General features: G+C 41.3%; 1 protein-coding gene across 2 annotated transcripts in view; it reads left to right on the top strand.

The window, feature by feature from the left end:
* SPATA5 (spermatogenesis associated 5) overlaps positions 1-21,047 on the top strand; it is a 205,890-nt gene that overhangs the window by 158,336 nt on the left and 26,507 nt on the right. For both annotated transcript variants that reach the window (XM_014949867.1, XM_014949866.1), the window contains exon 15: positions 7,704-7,868. In XM_014949867.1, the coding sequence (XP_014805353.1) occupies positions 7,704-7,868 (165 nt within the window). The remainder of the gene's footprint in view (positions 1-7,703; positions 7,869-21,047) is intronic.

Genomic DNA, 21,047 nt, shown 5'->3' with positions numbered 1-21,047 from the left:
AATATTTTGGTGCGTCCAGCTTTGTGCAGGTTTGGAAAAACAGGTCTGGCTTTTTGCAGAGTTTTTCTGCTTCTGCCCCCACCAGCAGTTTCTTTAGATGGTGGAGAGGTGGTAACCCTACTACCCATCCATCCCTCTTCTCCACGCATGGCCACGGCTGCTGTCTGGCACAGGAGGGACCATGGGAGGTGAGCTTAGGAGGAGGCAGGAGGGCACAGCAGCCTCTTCCCTGAGCTGTATAGGCAAGATAAGGCAGCTACACACTTGGTGCCATATCCCCAGAGGCACAGCTACCTCCAGCCCAGAGCAGCCTGAAATCCCATGGTTTGGCAGCAAGTTGAGGGCTGCGGTGCAGATGCCAGACTGCAGGCAAGACCAGTGGGTGCCAGAGTAGATGAGCCCGCAGAGTGGTGGGCCCTGCATGGTGGTAGCACGATGGTGGTGGTTAGAGACTCAGCTTATGGTGGGACCTCATCCATGCCTGACAGCAGATGTCAGGGAAAGAAAAGAAGATCAAAAGCAGCTTTGAATGCTTTGGCCATGTGGCGGCTTGATATACTTTCACATCAACTCTGGACATTATTGTTTTCCTGAAGCACTTTAGTGCTGCCTGTTTATAACTTAGTTATTTGGGTAACGCTCATATCTGTTGAAAATCACCACTGATAGTGGAAATGACTGATTTGCTGTGAAACGTGCAGAAGCAGGGTATGTAGTTCAAGCAAGTGATGCCAATGGTTTCCAACGATTCAAGGCAGTTCTATCACCAGGTTTGATTTTATAAGGAAAGATAAATTTGTTATTTTTCTGAATACTGAAACTGTAGGGTAAACTGTGTTTTGCTGTAATAACTAAGAGACCGATCTGTAGTGATAGCTGGAGGTGTTAGTTCCTATTGGTAGTCAGCAAAGAGAGCAGTTCTAGAAGATAGATTGAATTATATGGAAAAGTTTCCCTCTGTTGATGAGAAAAACTAGAAATGGGTAAAAATCAGTGGTTGAAGGAAAAGGATTAACTAATGGTAGGAGACCTGGAGTATAATTAAAGCAAATAGATGAATCCTACGCAAGCAGGGGCATTTGACTGCTTAGCAGTGAAGGACGGATTGCATTCTTATTTTTCAGATGGTTAACTCTCCGTTATCGCTTCATCTTGGTTTGGACTCAGATGATATAAACTGTTTCCCTGTTCAAGTTGGTTTACTGTTTGTCGGCGTATCAAACCACGTGTTTGTTCTCTGCCTTTAATTAGCACTTTGGGTTAATGCCTAAGTAAAATGTTCCCGCTGTGCTCACTGCCACTTGATAGTGCGCATTCTTCCTGAACACCTGCTGTCAAACCTATCATGTCTTTTCTTGTCAACTTGCACAATGCTCCAGGTCTTGAGCAAGACTGACATGATGGAGGGTTGTACAGCCTGATTTTTAGATATCTGTGTGGAAGGTGAAGTCTTTACATAGGGACCAATAATAGGAGACTGCAACATTTACTTGGAGCTGGTTTCCAGTAATATCTAATAAAATTCTGTTTGCAAGTGCAGTTTTTGCAGTAGTGGAAATCCTGTAGGTAAAAGAAGCAAACTGCTCCACCCCGAGAGGAATCGTGGATGTTGTGTAATGACAACAGAGAGTAATCTGCACAAATCTTGGGAGAAGTACAAGGGTGGTGACCAGCAAACAAGTCATCAAAGAGGGGAACTGGTTAGAGATGTTGGCGTGTGCTGATGGTGGTGACAGACGTTGGCACAGAAGGAGGAAGGTGGGAAGGAGGAATAGTGTGGGGAAAGGGGCTCTTGGCAAGAAAAAAGCAGTATCGCTTGACTCAGGAGCCTGTAATGACAAGACTCCAGCCTTGTGACACAGCAAATAAGCGTGTCACCTGAAACAGAGGAATTCGAGGTTGCCTCCTGAAGCAGCTTGTGCCAGATGAAGAGGGAATAAAATCCTTGTGGAAAAGTATAATTGAGGTCTCTACTGGACTGTGGTTTTTAAGTCCTTATAGTGAAGCTCTAATATGTCTTCTTCCCTCAGCACCTTCTAATTTTAGTAATTAATCCATGCTTGCAAAAAGCTTCCAGTAGCCTGTCTAGCAAACAGGACGGATGAGCTTCCAGTACTTGAAACTTTCACAGATCCAAGTGCTTCCTGGTCTGTTGGGCTGGGAGCGTGACCTGCTCTGGCACAGAGTGAGAACGAAAGTATCAGGCACTGAGGTGAGCCTCGAAAGCGTAGGAGAAGCACCTTTATGGGAGCTGACTTCACTCCTGCAGTAGATAAATGTGACGGCACAAGAAGGCCCTTTCATCATTAACAAATTCACTTCCTCAGCCTATCTTTGACCTTAATACTTTCCACGCTTGCAACACATCTGTCCTGACGTGTGGGCAAAAACACTGAAAGGATCTCACAAACAGTTATTGCTTGGACGGACTACAGGAAGAATATGACTGACTTTAAAATCCTTAAATATGTTCAAATAGTGTAATGATGAAAGTAAAATAATTTGCATTACCAAATCAGATTGCAAGATAGAGAGTACCTCTCATATTCAGGAGTCTGTGTAAGTAGGAACCACAACCAGGGTTCATAAATAGCAATTGTTAATTTAAGTTGGAAGGATTTAGTTACAAAGGAAACAGATTGTTCTGTTATTTCCAGTCCTCTCGTTTTCATCTGTGGTCTAATCCCAATGGACTCCAAAGGCAGGATTAAACTTTTAGTTGCATTTTTTAGGTTCTGCATTACAAGAAATGTTTTTACTTTAAAAGAAATGTCTTAAATTTAGTATAAAAATCTGTTCCTACTTGTGGAGATTGATTGCAGCAGAGAACATGCAGTGACACTGATTCTCCAGATGAACTTTGTTACCTGCTGAACCTACTTGCTCTGTCTTACACATCTCAATTTGCCATTTACTTTGCAGTGTATGTTTTGCTATGCAAGTTAAATTTTGCTAATGAAAATTTTGTCCAAGTTTCCCACATTTCTGGAATTAATATTTTTTCTAGTGTCAGGTTGCTCTCTGGTACCATTTATATATGCCCTTTTATTATAAAATCTGATTAAGAATGATTTGGATGAGTTAGGCATGGCTGTTGAAGTATGTTCAGTAGGAAAGCTATTTTATCTATCCCACAGAAAGCTCATCAGCTGGGTAGGCTTCTGTCAGTGTTACAATTCTGCATTGTTTTCAATGTAGCTCTTGAAATGGCCAAATATCCTTTGAAAATGCTAACTGAAGTTGGATGCTTTAAAAAAAAAGGGAAGGGGGAGGAGGAAAATTAGCAAACCCCTAAGGTTAATTCTAATCCATTCTTAACAGGAACCACAAATACTTTCCTGGCTTCACCTATTTAAGCTTTCTTTCCTGAAATAATTGTCTTCGTAATTGCACACAAAATACACATTTTTGAACTATCTATCTTTTCCAGTGATATATGTTGAAGGTAATACTCTTTTGCAATGGCCAAAGAATTAAAGCATTTCTTTTTGAAGGGGAGCACTTTCTTAATTAAAACGGGTTTTTTTGCTATTCATGATATTATGTATTACATGACGGTTATCCCGCTTTCCTAGTGCTCCCCTGAAGAATATTGTATCTGTGTGCCACTAGTAACCTTTCAGTGCATGTGCACTTGGGCCCCTTTCATAACTGTTGTGGTAACAAACAAAAAAAAATTACATAAACTTGCAAAAGAATTGCTTAATGGTATGAAGGATTCTGGTTTCTACCAAAACCCCAATTACTTAATTTTGTGCCCTTCCTGGCCTGCATAAATTATGCAACCCTCACATCTCACCATCAGTGAATTATGTAGCTCTGCGCACACATCAATTAATTTTGGCCCCATCAACTTCCCACCTTCTGTGTGCTCCTAGCCTCAAATCAGTTCTGCATCTCCCAGCCGGGAGCGGTTAATTTTGTACTCCCGGCAGCTCATATCTGCCTGAACCTGCAGCCCTGCTGCGACTCCTCACCTTCCCCCACCTGCCTCTCCGCCTGCACAGCCAAGCCACCGCCTTCTCCTGCTGAATTCCTTCTCCTCCACCTTCTCCTGCTGAATTCTTCCTCCTCCAGCTCAGCAGCGAGGATCAATCTCAGGCAGCTTCACCTCCTTGCCAGCGGGTCAGCGCTGGATCCCAATGCAGCCTGTGGGCAGCGGGGCTGGTCTGGAGGTGACCTGGGTGTCCATATTGCTCTCCTGGCAATTTTCAAAGTGCAGATTGCAATACTGAAGCTCCATCTTCTGGAACAGTCTGTGAAAGTCATGGTGTGCTTGGAGCAACTACCTCTAAAACCCTTCCCGTGGGGAAGCCTGCATCACGCAACACCCCACTGAGAAGAGAAATAGCTTCTAGGTCTGTTAGAAAAGTGGCGTTGAGGAAAAAGGTGATGCCAGTATCCATCAAACTCAACACTGCTGCCAGCAGCAGAAGTAGGCATGACCTGGATCTTGGTGTTCAAGCTGACACTGCTGCTGCAGGTGTCCACACCAAATGCCACAGTAGGCTTCTCTAAGGAAGAAAAGAGCTCAGAAAGAGCTCATTTTCCTCCAGAGGACACTTCAGTGTGCAAAAACATGAAGAGGGATATCTTGTTCCCTTATTGCTGACCTCTACGTGCAGCTCAGATCTGAATCCTGAATTATTTTGGCCAAAAAGGAGAAGCATCTCCATGAGAAGTATGCTGAGAACAAAAGCCTGAGGGGCGACATGGTGTCCTGCAAAGGCCTCCACTTGGTGTTGTTCCCTAGTTGCTTTCAGACCAGTGAGCAACAGAGCATTCTGGAGCCCACCTGCAGCTTCTCACTGGGGATTTGCCCTCCAGCACTGCAGGATGGGTCAAGGCAGGCCCCTTCCTTTCTCTCTCCCTCCACTTTTAGTTTCCCAGGAGTGTGGAGGGGGCAACTTGCCAAAGAGACAAGGGTGGTGACAGCAGAGTGAGGAGCTGTCAGGCTGTGCCCAGGATCACCATGTTTCCTGTCCATCTGGACTGTTGGGAGGGCTAGTGGAGACCAGCTCTCGGTTTAATCTGCTCTTCTCTCCAGGGGCTGGAGGGAATTTGACTCTTCTCTCAAGTGAGGTTGCAGAGTATTTTCTCTCCTCTCCTTTTTTTCTCTGTCTATTTAAGCAGCAAGCTCTGCAGAGACTGACTTGTGCTTTTTTTGTACAGTTCCCAGCACATCTGGCCGTCTTGGATAAGGTCCCTTGGCCTGATTGTAGCAAAAAGTAATGATAGCGTGTTTAAAACTGGGGCCTCCAACTATGACTATATATAAAATGCAAAGCATTTGGGACAAACTGGAGGAAATACAATTTTTAGAAACTGAGCAAAAAAAAAGTATTCACCATTTTACATCTGCAGTTGTGCTTTGCAAGCGTGGGTGCTCCGTTGTGTTAAAAGACTATCTCGGAGCTGAAAGCCCATGCAATGCAGGGGAGCACTTGCTCCCAGCCGATTGGCATCAAGCATTTTTCCTGTCCCATTTGCACAACAGCCATGGTCATTCATTAGTGTGAAGCTAAGCTGGCTCTAGGAAACGTTCTAATTATCTAGGCGTCCTGATTAAACCTGCCTTGATTTAAGAGAGGCACACCACCATACTCATGTGAATGTTTCTTGTTTCTTCTAAATAATAGAATTAGCTATGGGCATTTCCTTAAGAGCATACAGAACACAATTGCAGTGTAATTCCTCCCCCTCCAAGCCTAGTCTTGAAACATGCAAATTTCTCTTTCAAGTGTGTTGGCAAAAAATGGCAATATCCTGGTACACACGTGATTTAGACCCTGAATTACACACTGGTTGAGTTGTCATCAGTGAGTTGAGTTCTTTGGTGAATATATCAGGAGTTCTGTAGAGAGTAGCACAGTCTGCTGAGGAAATATCAGTGTATGACTTGGTTCTTGCTCTCTTTCATAGGGATCCAGTGTTTGGCACTGCCAGGGTCAGGGTACCAGACCTTTAGTCTTCCCAGTACAGCCTTCCTTACATAGCTCAGTGCAACACACTGTAGTGCCATACACTTTCTGCTGAGCGTTTTTATCTTCTGTTTTAAAAATAACAAGACATCCCTTAACATTCAGGATACATTTTTCCACTCTGAAGCACCACAACAGTCTTTTTAAAGAAACTCAAGGAAGGGTGTTAACTTGATCAATGCTGTGCAGGAAGGAAAGCTCTTTCCTACTATTTTTTCAGCATGACTTTCACTGACATGATCAGGCTGGGAAAAGACTTATTGGCTGACAGCCCAGGACAGCCATGCAATATCTCTAGTCATCTGGAACTCAAACTACTCGGCCCAAGGGAGAACCATAACATAAAAACAATTTAGGTTACATGCTGAATCTTATAAACATTGTTCAGTTTTTAAAAAATAGTTTAAATACTATTTATGTGCATTCGCTATGCACAGGGTTTTTGTTTTTTTCCAAACGTCAAGTAAGAAAAGCTGGGAGAGTTTTTACTTTTTTACTGTAGATGGTTTTCAAAAATCTCAGAGATTTTTAGAAATACAGGGAAATGAGCTTCCTCTCTTCTCATAAATTTAAGAGCTTGGCTTCTGCTGTGTATTGGATAGAATTGTTTTATATATAGATAATGGTTACTTTTTGACCCCGTCCAGAAAGCACAGAGCCACAGAATGGCTGGTTGGAGGGGGCTTCCAGAGGCCCTGCAGTCCCCTCCGGCACAGGGCGGGACTGTCGCCAGCGCCGGACTGGGGAGGGCTTGGCTTCGTCTGGCCGAGCCGCAAAACCCCCGAGGACAGAGTTTCCGCAGCCTCCCCGATGACCTGCCCCGAGGCTGTGCTTCTCTTCCAGAGATTTTTTTCCTCCCGTCCACTTGAAACCCTCCACGCTGCCCTGTGTGGCCGTTGTCCCCTCTTAAGTTGCCTGTTGCTGCTGCCCAGAGTTTGCTCTCTCACCCTCCCACCTCCCCAGTGTGTATTTAATCTGAGTAACCCTGGGAAACCAAAGTGCAAGGTCAATATACGTGCATGAAACTGCAAACCTGGGGGCCTTAGCTTGGAACTGTATTCATCTGTTGAATTTCCAGTTGTCTTGTGGCACAAGAGAAGGAAAGACAAGGGTTTTTCCAACAGCTCAAAGCTGACGCTAAAATGTATTAACTATAGCGCTTTTGCAAGTCTGTGTTTTTCTCTCCCCTTTTGAAGCTGAGCATCACTGGCTTCTGTCTATTGTTACCTTATTTTTCATAAAAAAAACCTGTTGGAATAATCTGCTCTTCTGTAAGCACGTGCAGCTCTAATAATTTGGGGTAAAGCAACATGAATCCAGAGTGTAAGCTTCACTTCAAAAAACTTTTTTTCTCCACTTGTCTTGATTGAAGATCTGAACTTGGGTTGTGTCCATTGCCATCTGTCCTTCTGCCAAGTCCTAACATTCCAGCACACCTTGCAACAAGCCTAAAATTATTATTTTAGGAAAGTGAGAATGGTTCCTTTGTGATTCCTTTTTTCCACAAACTGGTATTTCACAAGCTGAGTAACCTTACTGTCTTTTCAGCGACTGATCCATTCTAACATAGGAGAATAGCCCCTCTTGCACATAGCTTGATTTTTCCTGTGCAGCTTCTTGCTTTTGCTGAAATTGCTGGTTATATGGCGGAATTGAGGTAGTTAATTGAGTTGATGTGATGTGCCATGTGCTATAACTTTTCCGGTGATGCTTTCATTGCAGGCCTTGCTGAGACCAGGACGAATAGACAGAATTATCTACGTGCCACTGCCAGATGCAGCCACTCGTGGGGAGATCTTCAAACTTCATTTTCAGTCCATGCCAGTCAGCGATGAAGTCTGCCTAGCGGAGCTCATTCAACACACAGAAAAGTACTCCGGAGCAGAGGTAAAACTTTCTGAATGATAATGGCCATGGAGTTGGTCCACAAAACTGAAATCAAGTATCATCCAGATATCATCTTTGAGTCTTCTCAAAGTCATGGTGGGGAATTATGAAAGGGAATGTTTGAGAGATTTCCGTGTTTCCCCTCAGAAAACAGAATACAATCTGGGTCTAGGAGATGAAGATCTCCAAGAGAGATGAAGATCTCTTGGAGATGAAAATTTCCAAGAGGATTGTTGCCAGGGGAAGGGCCTTTTCCAGGGTAAGCCTTAGTATGATCAGGGGTGGCTTCATGATGGATGTGCTACCAGGAGGTGGGGACAAGTGCCCCCAGACTGCCCAGACACTTCAACTGGGCCTCCTCACGTCCCCAGGGATCTTTTGCATTTAGGATTGTGACTGAGAGCCTCAGATGGAGGGAGGAGAGACAGAGTTATGAGAAAGTGTAGGGGAATGGCAAGGGAGTCACTGGTCACCTTGAAGCTCTTATTTTCCTATTCCATATAATCAAGACCTCACAGCAGCATTTCTTGTTGTTCATTGCTATTAGTTGGTCAGCTTCTGACTGTGGACGTCAGACAATTATTTCCTGTCCTGGGTAGAAGAGAGAAAATGTCTCAGGTGTTGCTGCCTGGCAGTTATAATATCCATTGGTACGTTAGTGGTCATCGCTCTGCTCCCTGAATATTATTCATGTTGGTATCTCGTGAAATGATATTTCATTCTTTCCTCATTTTGATTAATTGAAAGTAATTATATTACTTCAAAAATTCAAAGAATGTTATTAAGGTTGCCAACTCGAGCTCTTAAAAGGTATAAAATACCAGAATTAAAATTTCCACCTTACTGTAGCCAGTCCTAGCATATGCATTATCACACCATCTTTAATTACGTAGTCACCTTCTACTTTTTCCATAGCAGAGTGGAAAATGTGATGAGCTTGCCTCGGCTCCCTCATCTTTCTGTGTGCTGTTTACAAGGAGAATTTCTCTGTTTTATGGAGAAATAAACAGTTCTCTGTTTTACAGAGAAATAAGCTAAACTTTTGTCTTGGTCCTAATGAGAGGCTGACTGTGGAGGATTTGTATGGTTCCTAAAATGCTGAAGGACCTTCTCAACTGACTGGTTATTGGATATGCTCCCAGGCAAAACTTTACTCATTTCGCTATCACTTAAATCCTGGTATGTTGTAAAATGCTGCATTGCCTCTGGCTGGTGGGGGCACTGCGGTGAGTGCTCCAAGTCCAAGGGATGGGGTCAGACCTTGCCATACGCCGCGGCAGTGTCTGGGCTGGCCTCCAGGCTCGTTCTGGGAAGCTGTGTCACGGCAGACACCAAAGTCAAACCCTCAAGAGCTTTCCTCCTCCGCAGCAGAGGACAAACTGTACTCCGGGAATGAATGAATGGAAGCTGCTTTGTGTAGCACATCTTTTTGCTGCAGAATGTGGGATCTCGTAATGAAAAAAAGGCAATAATGAAAAGGTTTGCAGGCTTAAATGTTGGTCTGGAAAACTGTCGCAGCTCTGCTTGCCTCCACGCTTTGGAGTAGTGACTTGAAACAGCACTATGTCTTTGCCCGGATGTCAGTGATGTGACTCTTGTTGCCCTGGGAAAATTTATCTGCCTCTGGCTGAGTTACAAGTCTCCAAAAACATAAATATAAACATATCCCCTGTTGTGTATGGAAACTGTCTTCTTACCAGGCAACAACTGTAATGCCTGTATTTCAGAAATTCCAAGCATATGGGGATTTCCTTTGGATCTGGATCAGCTGAGGCTCTAGTGGTGAATTCCTGTGCTTAGCTGATAATGAGTCGCAAATGTCTTGGTGCTGGTTTTGTACAGAACCAAAAATAAGTTAATGGGTCATTGAGTGCAGCTACGGACTAGTTGCAGGGGAAAAAAAGCCTGCCTGTTTCTAATACGGCATTTCTCATGAATTTTGTTCTTTTGCATCATTCAAAGAATTGTAATAACTGGGATGTAAAGAGTAAATACAGAAAAACCCTCAGTCAGTGTTCCTTGGAAGAATATATAAAAAGTCCTGACAGTTGGCACGCACAGTGGCCAGTTTCATTAAAGCCTTTTCTTCTTAGTGTCTCCAGCTTCCCAGCTTTACAAATAGTTTCCGCTGTTGAATGGCAAGTTCCCATTCCACTGTTCTACCCTTTGTTTAGAAAAAGAAATGGAAAATGCTTGGTTTTGTGACTAGAAGATGCTGTATGAATAGGGAGCTGCGTGTAAAGATGCGTTGAATCATCCTGACATGAGCTGAATAAACAGCAAGTAAAGTGGAGAGTTCAGTATGCATCTGGCTTCCAACTTGGCCTTTTTTCAGATCAGATACTTGTGTATTTTTGCCTGTCATCACTTATGACCAGTTATCTCTATTCACCTGCTGGATGTACGTTTCTCTTAATGAGTACCTTTAAAGATATATCAAGATAGCAAAATAGGGTGATTACTTCCCACTGTTTCATGTGAGAGACGATGGAAGATAATTTATGAGGGTGAATTACAATTTCCTTCTCTCATGTGTAAGTGAAGTTTAATATAATTATAGAAAAAAGAGCATTACAGGAGCAGTGTCAGTACAGTTAGCTTTTATTATGCTAATTGTATCGGTCAAACAAAGCCTCAGCTTTCTAGAAAGTTTTGGGTTTGAGTTCAGTCTTCGTTTCCAGGCCCTTCTGAAGTAGTGCTCTGCAGCAGTGCTTGAGGCTCTTCTTCAGAGACACTTCAGTATCTGTAAATCAGGAAAGTAAGAAATTGTTTTTCAAAGTTTCTGAATAGCAAGATTTGGCCTCAGAGCTGATGTTGACACCAAGGATCATTCCTTCCTCCCTCTAAGGCAACTTGTTTTGGCTGCATCTCTGCTGATGCATGGTTCAGCAGGAGGCTGTGCTCTGCTGTCCTGTACCGCTGGCCTGGCCGGCACCTCTGGATGCTGTGGCATTAGTAAGGAAGCGAAATCTCTCATCCTTGAAAGTAATAAAAATGGTTGAAACAACAAGCGTTATGCCACATCAAAACTTTTATGAGGTTTATTCTAGTGTTCTTGCATTTTATTTTGGGCAAAATTGCAGGAGATCCAACTTATATATAACTGATGATTTTCTTTTAATGGTTTTGTATATTGGGATGTCTTCATTTGCAGTTCAGTTTCGTCATAACTTTTTTCCTAAAGCATTTTCACTGTTATACTTCATGCTGAGAAGTTTGATCTCTTTGATTTCTCACTGTGCTTTCTAAAAAGTATGGTTAATTAAAGATCCAACCACAGGAGTATTTAAAAGCAAAGTTTTAGAGTGCAAGTGGTGCGAGTTCTTTGGTTCTCATTTGCATGCTTTCATGATGCTGTTACAGCCAGCTTGCTTTAGGAAAGTTGAGCCTTCCATAAACTCTGGTGCTCTACTTTTTTAATTTGAAGTTCAGATTAGGTTTTCCATAATTATTGGCTACTGTCTGTTGAATAGAAAACACGGATAGTCTCAATGCGGTTGTAATAGTCACAATGCGCTTTCTAGTGCAAGTAAGAACAAAATCACGTGCACGTTGTCTCTTAGGAAATTGCATGTCCTGTAAATTACACATTATCTCAAACAGAAAAGAAGAAAGATTGTACCTGGAACATGTCTTGGCCTAGAGGAAGGACACCTACCTTTATAAATGCAAAGACTGATGTCTTTATTAGACTTGGGGGGGGGGAGATTGTATCATTTGCCTTTACAAATTAAGTGGAAGGGGTGTGTCTGTCTTCAAACCATTGGAGTTTGCTCTGCGAAAAGGACGAGCAAGGGCTGAAGACAGTGTGTCCCCAGTGTTGAAATATTTTGTTCCAGAAGGTAGATGATAAAAAGGAAAATAAACCCCGTAGAATGAGGGACCATCTTATATTGTCTGAGCCCCAATTCAGAACATGTTTTTGTTACGGTTTAGAAGGCAGTAGCAGAGAGGGAGGTTTTAAGCAGGAACTGAAATCATGTGTTGAGTTGTTCTGAGTTTAGACTTGGTTAGAAGTAATAAAGAATTAAATATTCTGGTTATGATGACAATATTCTTAAGACAAGTGCACTTATAGAAGTAAGCTAATGGGACTGACTGCTTTTAAATTGGTGGAAAGCAGGTCATGGTGAAAGCAAAGGCTGGCATTGTTTCTATAGTATTATCAGTTTCCATGCTTACAGGACACAATAGTAAAATGGGAATCTGGGAACCTGTAAATCTTTCACTAGCTCTTAGTTGAAGTAGAATAGTTAATGTAAAAAATATCTTTCTCACTTTGCAATAACTCTCAATGGGAACACAGAATGAAGAGGAGAAAAAACAAGCCAATGAAGGTTTGCTCTGGCTCAAATGAGAGCATATTTGATGCCAAAAAGTATCTTTGCAGCAGCGCACTAACTCAAATAGACTAAAGCATTTGACTCTTAAAACACATAGTCCAAAACATGCATGTTCTTGTTTACCAGTTATTGACATATTTAAACTATAAACTTTAATAAAAAAAACACAACCCCAAACAACCAAGACCTCCCCAAACTCCTCTCTTTCTTATAGAAGGAGGTACCAACTACAAAAGAAGTGAGGATGCATTCCATCGTAGGCTAAACAGTCTTTTAAGAAATTGGGAAAATTTTGTCTCTTTAGTAAAGAACATCTAAAGGGAAGGTGAGAGAGGGTTTAGATATAGGAGAGGGGGGAAAAGATCATCCAACAAATTAGGATGTATTATCTTCTTTACATCTAGTTTTCCATGAAAGAAAATTTTGAACCTCCAAGATATTCAGCAAAAAAATGTGTATGTGTCATCAGAAGTATGTGATTTGGAAATGCACTTTGGTATTTAAAGCATCTGGGGCTGAAATGACTCTGGCCTGGCTCTGCTGGATGGCCTTTCCTTCTGAAGGAGTTCTGCTTAGCTCCCCACCAGGATACGGCACCACAGTAAAATGCAGTTCTTGAAGGGAGGAACACCATCAAATTGAAACACAGTAAGATTAAGGCCTCAGATGAACCTCTGAAGTTTCTTTTGGAATGATGCATAGGATCTGTTAATTTATATCACTCACTGAAAAGTGAACATTTTTGTGTGGGTGGATGAGGAAAAGAGACTCAGCCTTCATCCAGTATGGGTAATATGGGATCACCACCTTCCTACACACATTTATCAGTGCTGAGGATGTGTTTGGCACAGGTGGCTGGAAGGTGAGGAAATACCTGGCATTGGGAATGTTTTCCGAATGTCAGTGTTTGGGATAAACGAGATGAATCACCGGAAAGGAAATAACTAACTACACAGGACTTCCCATGGGATTTTGCTTACTGCTGGTCTCGCAAGAACCTCGTACGTGCAAAATGTGCTTGGGCAGATTAGGAATGAGGGCAATCACTCATTGGCATGGCGGTGCCCAACCACAAGTTTGTGGCATTACGCCGCCTCTCCCTGCTCTCCTTTTCAGTCACTTGAGAAAGATCTGGTTCCCCTCACATGTTTTCAGAGATGGGGTGGGAGCTTTGTTGCTCAAAGTGGGCTGATAAAGTACTATAGGCATTCACCATCTGAGTATGTAAAGCATGGTTGGCAATTAGCAGGTTTATGCAAAAAGTAAGGTTTGGAATACAGGAGAGTGTTTGCACTGAAATTTATGCTTCGCTGGCTCATCTGGGAAAGAACATTTTATCCTTCAGGGAGATAATGATTTGCTAATAGTTTAATCAAGCAGAGGAGATTTAATGCATCTGTCTGAAGGGATATTAGCGTTTCCACAAAGGTCAGACTCATTAACAGCTCAGGAGGGTACAGTCAAAACTGCTTCCTAAGTAACTCAAAGAACACTGATCCTCAAAGGAGCTTGGGGAAAATGCCAGAGGGAATTTGAATGAGCCCCCAAACGAACACCAAGCAGTGTCGAGGTATGAAATTTAGCCTGCTTCTCAAACCTGAGATTGTCTTCTTCTATATAGCCCAGAGACCTGAATATTTTGATTCCCTAAATGCTGAAACTGTTAGGGTGCAGGAACCTTACAGCTAATTTCAGTAGGTTTTTTTTCTTCCTTTCTGTGTCTCCATTAACTATTTCAATGGCATCGTCCACCCAGGTTCCGTAAACGAGCACGTGTGTTTGCTTTTGTCCTCCCTGTGCCTTTTGAGGGTTGTTTCTTGTTGCACGCCTGTTTGGAGAAAAATCCTGCAATGGGAAGCATCGCTTGTGTCAGGAGTGAGCGATCCTCTGCCGGTGGGGCTGCTCACTCCCCAGGAGCTTTAGTTTCAGCAGACTGGCCGAGGCCACGGGAGATGCTGTTTGCCCCCCTCCCCTGCCCTTGCCTTCCCATTTCCACGCTACCTGGCATGCGGCGGAGTTACCAGGAGCTCCCCTTTGTTGAGGGTGGCAGAGGGGAGTGTGTTGCCAGCGCAGCGGGGGACTGTGGAGCTGTCACCGAAACACAGGCTTATAAAGGAGGGACCTAGACTGACACCCTGTCAGCCAGCTTCACTTGCCCTCCGCTCTTGCCTGTGGCTTTGCTGCTTTATTGTCCTGGTTTTGGCTGTAATTCCCAGCAATGGAAAAACATGTTGCTCTTTAAAAGCAGATGGGAATTCATTCCTGAAGGAAAAAATATGTCTCTTTAGGCTACTGCTATTGTTTTCTTTTAGTTTTATTTTTTGCCTGTGAGTTATTTCTAGCAACTTTTAATTTAATTCATTCTTCTTTTTTTTTTTTTTTTTTAAAGAAAAATAAAAAGAAGGGATTTTTGTCAAAAATTTCCTTGAAGAAGTTTTAATAAGAGCACAGATTTTGTCACATTGATGCAAATGCAGAAAGTCAGAGTTCTGGGACACATCAAAGACAGAAAAAACTCCTAAAGCTCTTGACTTTTTCCAACTGTCCAGACTGTCAACAGAATTGTGGACAATATAGAATGTATGAATGCATTTTTTCCTCTTAACACTCTTCATAATTCTCTTTGAGGGAAACACAAACATACAGAACATGAATAAAGTTTCTACTACCTTTCATCTTTCCAATCTTCAGAAACTGGGCAAGCTTTCAGCCTGCAGCTGCCTATGAACAACTTTAGCTTGTTTAGTTGCTTTTTTGTGCCCATTTAACCAATTCATCACAACAAATGCTCCATACCAACTCCGGAGCTGGCACATCTGAAAATATTTACTTCCCCCTTTCTTTTGTGATTGTTTAGTCTCATCTATTATTGTCAAAATCATATTACACAGGAGATGGGCTAGTCTCCCTACCAAAATATAAGATTGCTATGAGAATATGCTTAAAGTGTATCTAATCAGCAACTTAGGAAGCAGATACTTGATATTTGTTATACTATTTTCATTTGTTGTTTGCTTGGATGTGAGAACTACTCTGAACTTCATCAAATACTTATTATGATCAAGCTCCCTCAGAGAGCTGGACAAGGAGATCCTATACCAACTCATGAGAACCAACTGGCGTGGTTTCCTTTGTTGACTGGGACTTCGTCGTTTCCCCAAACTAAGTAGTTCAGAATTCCTTTGTCCTATGCAATAAAATCTATACATAAAAATATTGTACAAATAATCTATTACATACACTTAGTTTCTTTTTTCTGGCTTTGTTTTAGATGTTTTTCTTGTTTTTTTTTTTTTTTTTTTTTAAGAGAAATCAGACAGCAGGGATTATTCTTGAATGTCTTAAAGCACACGCTTTCAGTAGACCAGTGATCACAAGTGGGGGTATATAATGTTCATAGTAAAAATTGCATTTGCAATGATCAGGAAGGAATTAAAAATGGTGGTTTATTTCTGCCTCTTGAAGTATTTTCATTTATGTAATACTAACGCTTGTATTAGTTCAGAGTGGTAGAATTTGCCTTTATGTTTAAAAAAATGAAAAGAAAAAAAATTAAGCACTTTTTCCTCACACTGACCTGTTTTTCTGATTTAAACCTGTAGTGCTGGCGCTTGATCTTGTAAGTTATGATGTGTCACGGGGTATGTGGTTAGAACTGAGCTTTTTGCTTTGAGTTTGACTCAACTCTAGTCCTAAAGTATAAGACAAGGCATACAAATTAAAGATAAGTCACCAAAAAGTCATTGCACTTTATAGACAATTAATTCTCTACCCTTGACTGGTACACACTGATTTCAGGGCCAGATCCTCAATGTGTACAAGTTGCTGTAAATACTAAATGTATCTTAGTACCTTAGCAAAAGATATGTCTGAAGTTTTTTCTTTCATTTTTTGTGAGACCACTGATCCACTTTCTTCATAAACAGGAGGAAAAAAGTAAATGTCCTTACATATCCATTGCCATTTCTCATGCCTTTAAGATTAGTGTGTATGACTGGCTTAAGTGCCTGTTATGCCTTTTAATAGTATACAGTGTCTGAGTATTAAACTTCAGTGTTCAATTTACCTTTCTTTAGGGGTATATACTTTTTCCTCTTGGATATGCCGAGGATTTCAAAAGGGATTCCCGTGGAGGTGGCAATGAGGCATAATCTCAGGCATCATCTTGGCCAGGAGAGCTGCAGAAGGCTCCCCGCTTCTGCAGTAAATTTTCCTTTCCGTCATTAACTGAAGCAGCCCTCCGAAAATAAGGGTAGTACTTGGACAATGATATCCAAAATGCTTCTGATTATGATCTTAATTGGCACTAGGAATATTTAAATGTAGTACCTGAAGGCTAACTCAGGATGTTTATAGCAGATGAAACCATACAGGGGAACACCTTGTGCTGACCTACTTGTATTTCTGGTACTGTGCCAGTTAAATTGCTGTCAAGGTGGAAGAAATGTTAATGAATGGCAGAGGAATAATAGAGCCCAGGTATAAAAGCTTATTAATCTACCTGAGTATTGTTGCTGTGAACGAAGAACATGTATTTTAATGACAGCACTAACTGTTTACACTTCACTGAACTGCAAAGATTGCAGAGGTGTGTGTGTGTGTATGAATTAAAATGTTTGAACATATACAGGTTTCTTTGTGTACATATAAAATAGGAAGTTTGCCTTTGGCAGTCATGAGCAAAGTAATTGTTTCTGTTGTGAAAATTTGGAACCTAATAATGAAGTAATATCTAAACATCCTATAATACTTCCCATCCCTAAACATGTGTATGAGCTGCAAGCTTACATGCATGTCATCCCATTAAGTTATTTGGGTTTGAAAATGCACTCTGCCGTATTCCTTTCAAAGATGTTTTGGTTAGGTATCATTTTATTTTTCTAAGTGAGATTTTTGGGGAAAGAATAGTTGAAATATCTGCTTTTGTTCTGCTTTCTTTTTTTATCCACAAACTTTAGCAATGTCATTGTTGGAGTCGGAGGCTTTTTGGTGAAATTAAGCTGCTCAGCAGTAATTCTGAAACAGTTTGAGAAGCTGCTGGTAATTAAGATAGTCACTGGTGCTGAATGTGACAACAGGGAAGCTTTCGTGTATTTGCAGCCAAACCTATGCTGTCAAACAGGGAAATTTTCGTTCTTGCCATGAGACTTCTGTTTTCACAGCGTGCCTGGACACTGGCGGTTCATGAGAAGGGGAGCTGCAATCCCATTGAAGAAGGCACTCTAAAGGGAGCTATCTGTCACTGGCTTTCTCTTTTGTGTTTGAATCCTAACAAACATTTTGTATTGGCACAAAACTTTGGTCTCGGCATTTAAGCCATTGCCTGGAACAGCAGCTGTCAGGTAGTGTTGCTTGGCACTACTGAGAAGCGGATGCGCGCATGCGCTACTGAGGCTCAGATTTTTGTCTAGCAAAAATTGGAAGTTTGTTATTTTCAAGCTATCTTTTATGGTTTCCCTTAAATACATGTGGAAATACATAAAGCTTTAGATTGCCTTTGGCAAAAGGATTAAATGATTATTGGCAGGTGGAAACAGCACGATAATAACTCTGAGGCAAATTGTTAGTGATGTTAGAAGCAATTCCGTGGACTGTTTTGCTTTTTAATTAAACTTTTTCAAACTATCACCTGGTTCTCAGCTCAAGCTTTTTGTTTCCTGTCTTTGGGTAATGAAAACGTCAAGCATAGTCAGGTAGAAAAAAACCCTTTCAGTTCTTAGTCTTCTGTAATTTGTCATGACATTGCGTGTATAGAAGTGAGCCATTGGGTTGGGGTTGACCACTTGCAGTGGAAGAAAGCAGAGCAAAACCCAAGATGACTGCAATTGCTAATTGGTCTTGACATCCCCATTGTCAGGGGAGGAGAACCAAGAGCGTTTTGCCCAGTTTAAAAGAGTTGCTTTGGTTTTTATTCTTTTGATGGTTTATTTTCTCATTTAGGGAAGCAAGGGGGGTTAGTTATGATTTCAGAGTAATTAGCATCTTATAGAGACTGGCTTTGTGGTGTTTGAGACTCTAGCAAACAAAGTAAATTTGTGATAAAACTGGGCTATTACTATTATACTTAACATGGCACAGTGATACACACCATTTGGAGGGACAGGAGGGGGAGAGCAGCAATCTGTCTTCTGTTTTGTCTTGTATATTTTGGTCTTACTGTGTTTTTTACTGGGATAAACCAACTTTGTCTTTTTCCGGAATTGCTCCCAGTGAGCTCTCATTTGATGAAAAACCGATGGGGGCGAGGGATGTACCCAGCTCTTAGGTTAGACTCTGGGTATCTGCGGGGGGGTGTTTCCAAGTGTTTCTGAGTCAGCGTCAGGAAAACTCTTTCCGCTCAATCTCTCTTGGGCAGCCTTGTAAGGCATGGTTTTCGTTGTTCAGCCAGGAATGAAGGGCAGAAGAGAAGAAGCCAGGAGGACAGGTTGTTGGGGATTTTTTCTCATGACAGGCAATGATGGGGGCTTGGGTGTTCAGCACTGCCACACCACCACAAGCAAGCGAGAACACCTCAGCCCAAAAGCCACGTGCCACTTGCGTGTCTGGTTACCTCCACAGGTCACAGTTGTGGCTGTACCTGGAGAGAGGATTCTGGAGGAGACCCCTTGCCAGGGAGGCTGTACAGTATGGCTGGAGGGACGCAGGCTCATCACAGGCTCTCATAATCAGATGTGTTACTGCTTTATAGGATCTTGCCATTTCTGCGGTCATTTTTGTGTATTTACATGTTATATAAAACAGGGGAAGAAACAAACCGCACTCCTTTGTTAGCAAAACAAAATTTGCAGGCAAGAAAATGTGTCCGGTAATTTAGTGTAAACAAGAGAGAACAAAACTTCCCTTGATTTTTGACTTTTCTAGTGTAAGGCCTGAGGACTTCCAAAGAAGAGTTGGCAGTCTTGTTTTAATATTCAAATACTAAGCACTCATCATAATAAGATGTCAGTTCTCTTCAGAAGTGGAATATAGTCAAAATGTTAAAACCTGAAAACTTATTCTTCATTTCTAGCATTTATGGTTAATAAAGTTGCAAAAGTATTTGTGAATTCAGTAAAGTAAATTCAAGGACAAAAAAATGGGATCGTTATGGATGTTAAGAGAGTGTGACTATATGTATTTTTAAAAATGCATGCATGGGTGTCTATATGTATTTATAAAGACCTTCCTTTTCTTGTTTATAATTTTCCTCAAGTATATACAGAACATAAGTTCCATAAACTTACCTATCCCGGAATTATTCTTTCCTTTCCTCCTCTTCTTTCATATACTATTTTTGCAGTTGTGAGTTAAAAAAATGTTTTGATACTCATTTGCTTATTTATTTTTAACAAAAATATCTGTATTTTGTCTTCATTAACCCTTGTTTATCAATAACAACATTTCTGGAAGAGCATGGGGGGGGGAAGAAGCATGAAATAAATTTGTCTTCTATCAATGCTTGGAAGTTGGAGGAAGAAAATGAACTTGAGAATTTAGACAGTATCTTACCCTAGGCTAATTGTTTACCATTAAAAAGAGAGCTTGCATGTAGGAGGGAGTGTTATGTTTTGGACTTACTTCCTTGTAACTCATAAATCTTGGCTGTGTAAATGTTCAGTCATTAATTAGGGCTTTCAAATTAATCTGTTTCCTGACTGGACTTGGCTGTTTTTGCATAGAGCAGCGCTGTTGCCCAGTGTCCCAGTTTAGGAGCACTCTCAAATGTGTGATATGGAAGTACAATGTTTATTGGGGAGAGTTAATGAACAGCTTTGGGGGGGGGAGCATTTTGTTACTAACATGTGCAGGAAATAGGGCGATGGTATTGAAATGGTTTTGCATACTTTAATTACTTCCCTTACTTCAAACAATGGCAAAAAATGGCTATTCTGTATTGACAAATGTCAGTCCTGAGCAGAAGTATGTTCCTTCCCTTTCATGATTGTGGGACAGTGTTCTGTCTTTCAATTCAGCCAGTTTACTCCGGATGATATATAGAGCCGAAAAGTGTCTCTCATATGATCAAAAAAGATTTCAACTTTTGTTAGAGACTTTTTAAAAATTGGTTGGTAGTATTATCACTCAGTTAGTATTACAATTACATTCATTTGGCCTGCTGAAATGTAATGGTGTGTTCATTCGGGTTTTATGTCCTGCTTGTGTTACCCGTTACAAACATGTGCGTATATATCTATGTCTGCGTGTCTCCTTTCTTATTTATGAAGGCGTTGTAGGGCTTTTACCATACATTTAATTATTTATCTAAGATGTAGGATTTTCTGAAATTTGTATTTGGATGACGATAGTTACCATATAGATTGCACTATAAATGTTTGTGTTATCTTTAGCATTTAATTATAGGCAGATCTGTCTTTGCTGTGTTGAGAGTCTACCAGCTCTTCCTCTGAAGCAAACATCCCCTAACTCATGCAATGAATTTGCAGTCAAAAGTGAGTCACTAGCCAGGCGTGATATTTTAAAACCAGGTAATCCTGGAGATATACTACATTTTGTAGCTATTTCAGACCAAACATGTTTTCATTATCTGAGCTCCAGTTGACTAAATGTGTATTGCAGCAGTCAGCTTCCTTCATTTCTGCATGTGAAACGGATTTCATAAATAACATTTCTATTCCAAGCTGTCTAATTTGTACATGAAGCCTAGAGAAGTAGGATTTAATCATGAATATTAACATAAAAAATCTCTCATTAGCTCTTTAAAGTCTTTCCATTCAATCTATGCAAGTGTGGTACTGCTCAGGGGTTTTTTTTTGTCATGAAAGTGTAAAGAAATATCACAGAGCTAATCGATGTCCCCTTTACCAAGGAACTGAAAAATAGCCTGCAACGTGTGCTT

Source organism: Calidris pugnax, unplaced genomic scaffold (genome assembly GCF_001431845.1).
Source record: "Calidris pugnax isolate Ruff unplaced genomic scaffold, ASM143184v1 scaffold42, whole genome shotgun sequence".
Lineage (NCBI taxonomy): Eukaryota > Metazoa > Chordata > Aves > Charadriiformes > Scolopacidae > Calidris > Calidris pugnax.
The sequence above is the reverse complement of the archived record's forward strand: the minus strand, read 5'-3'. Positions and strand labels throughout refer to the sequence as shown.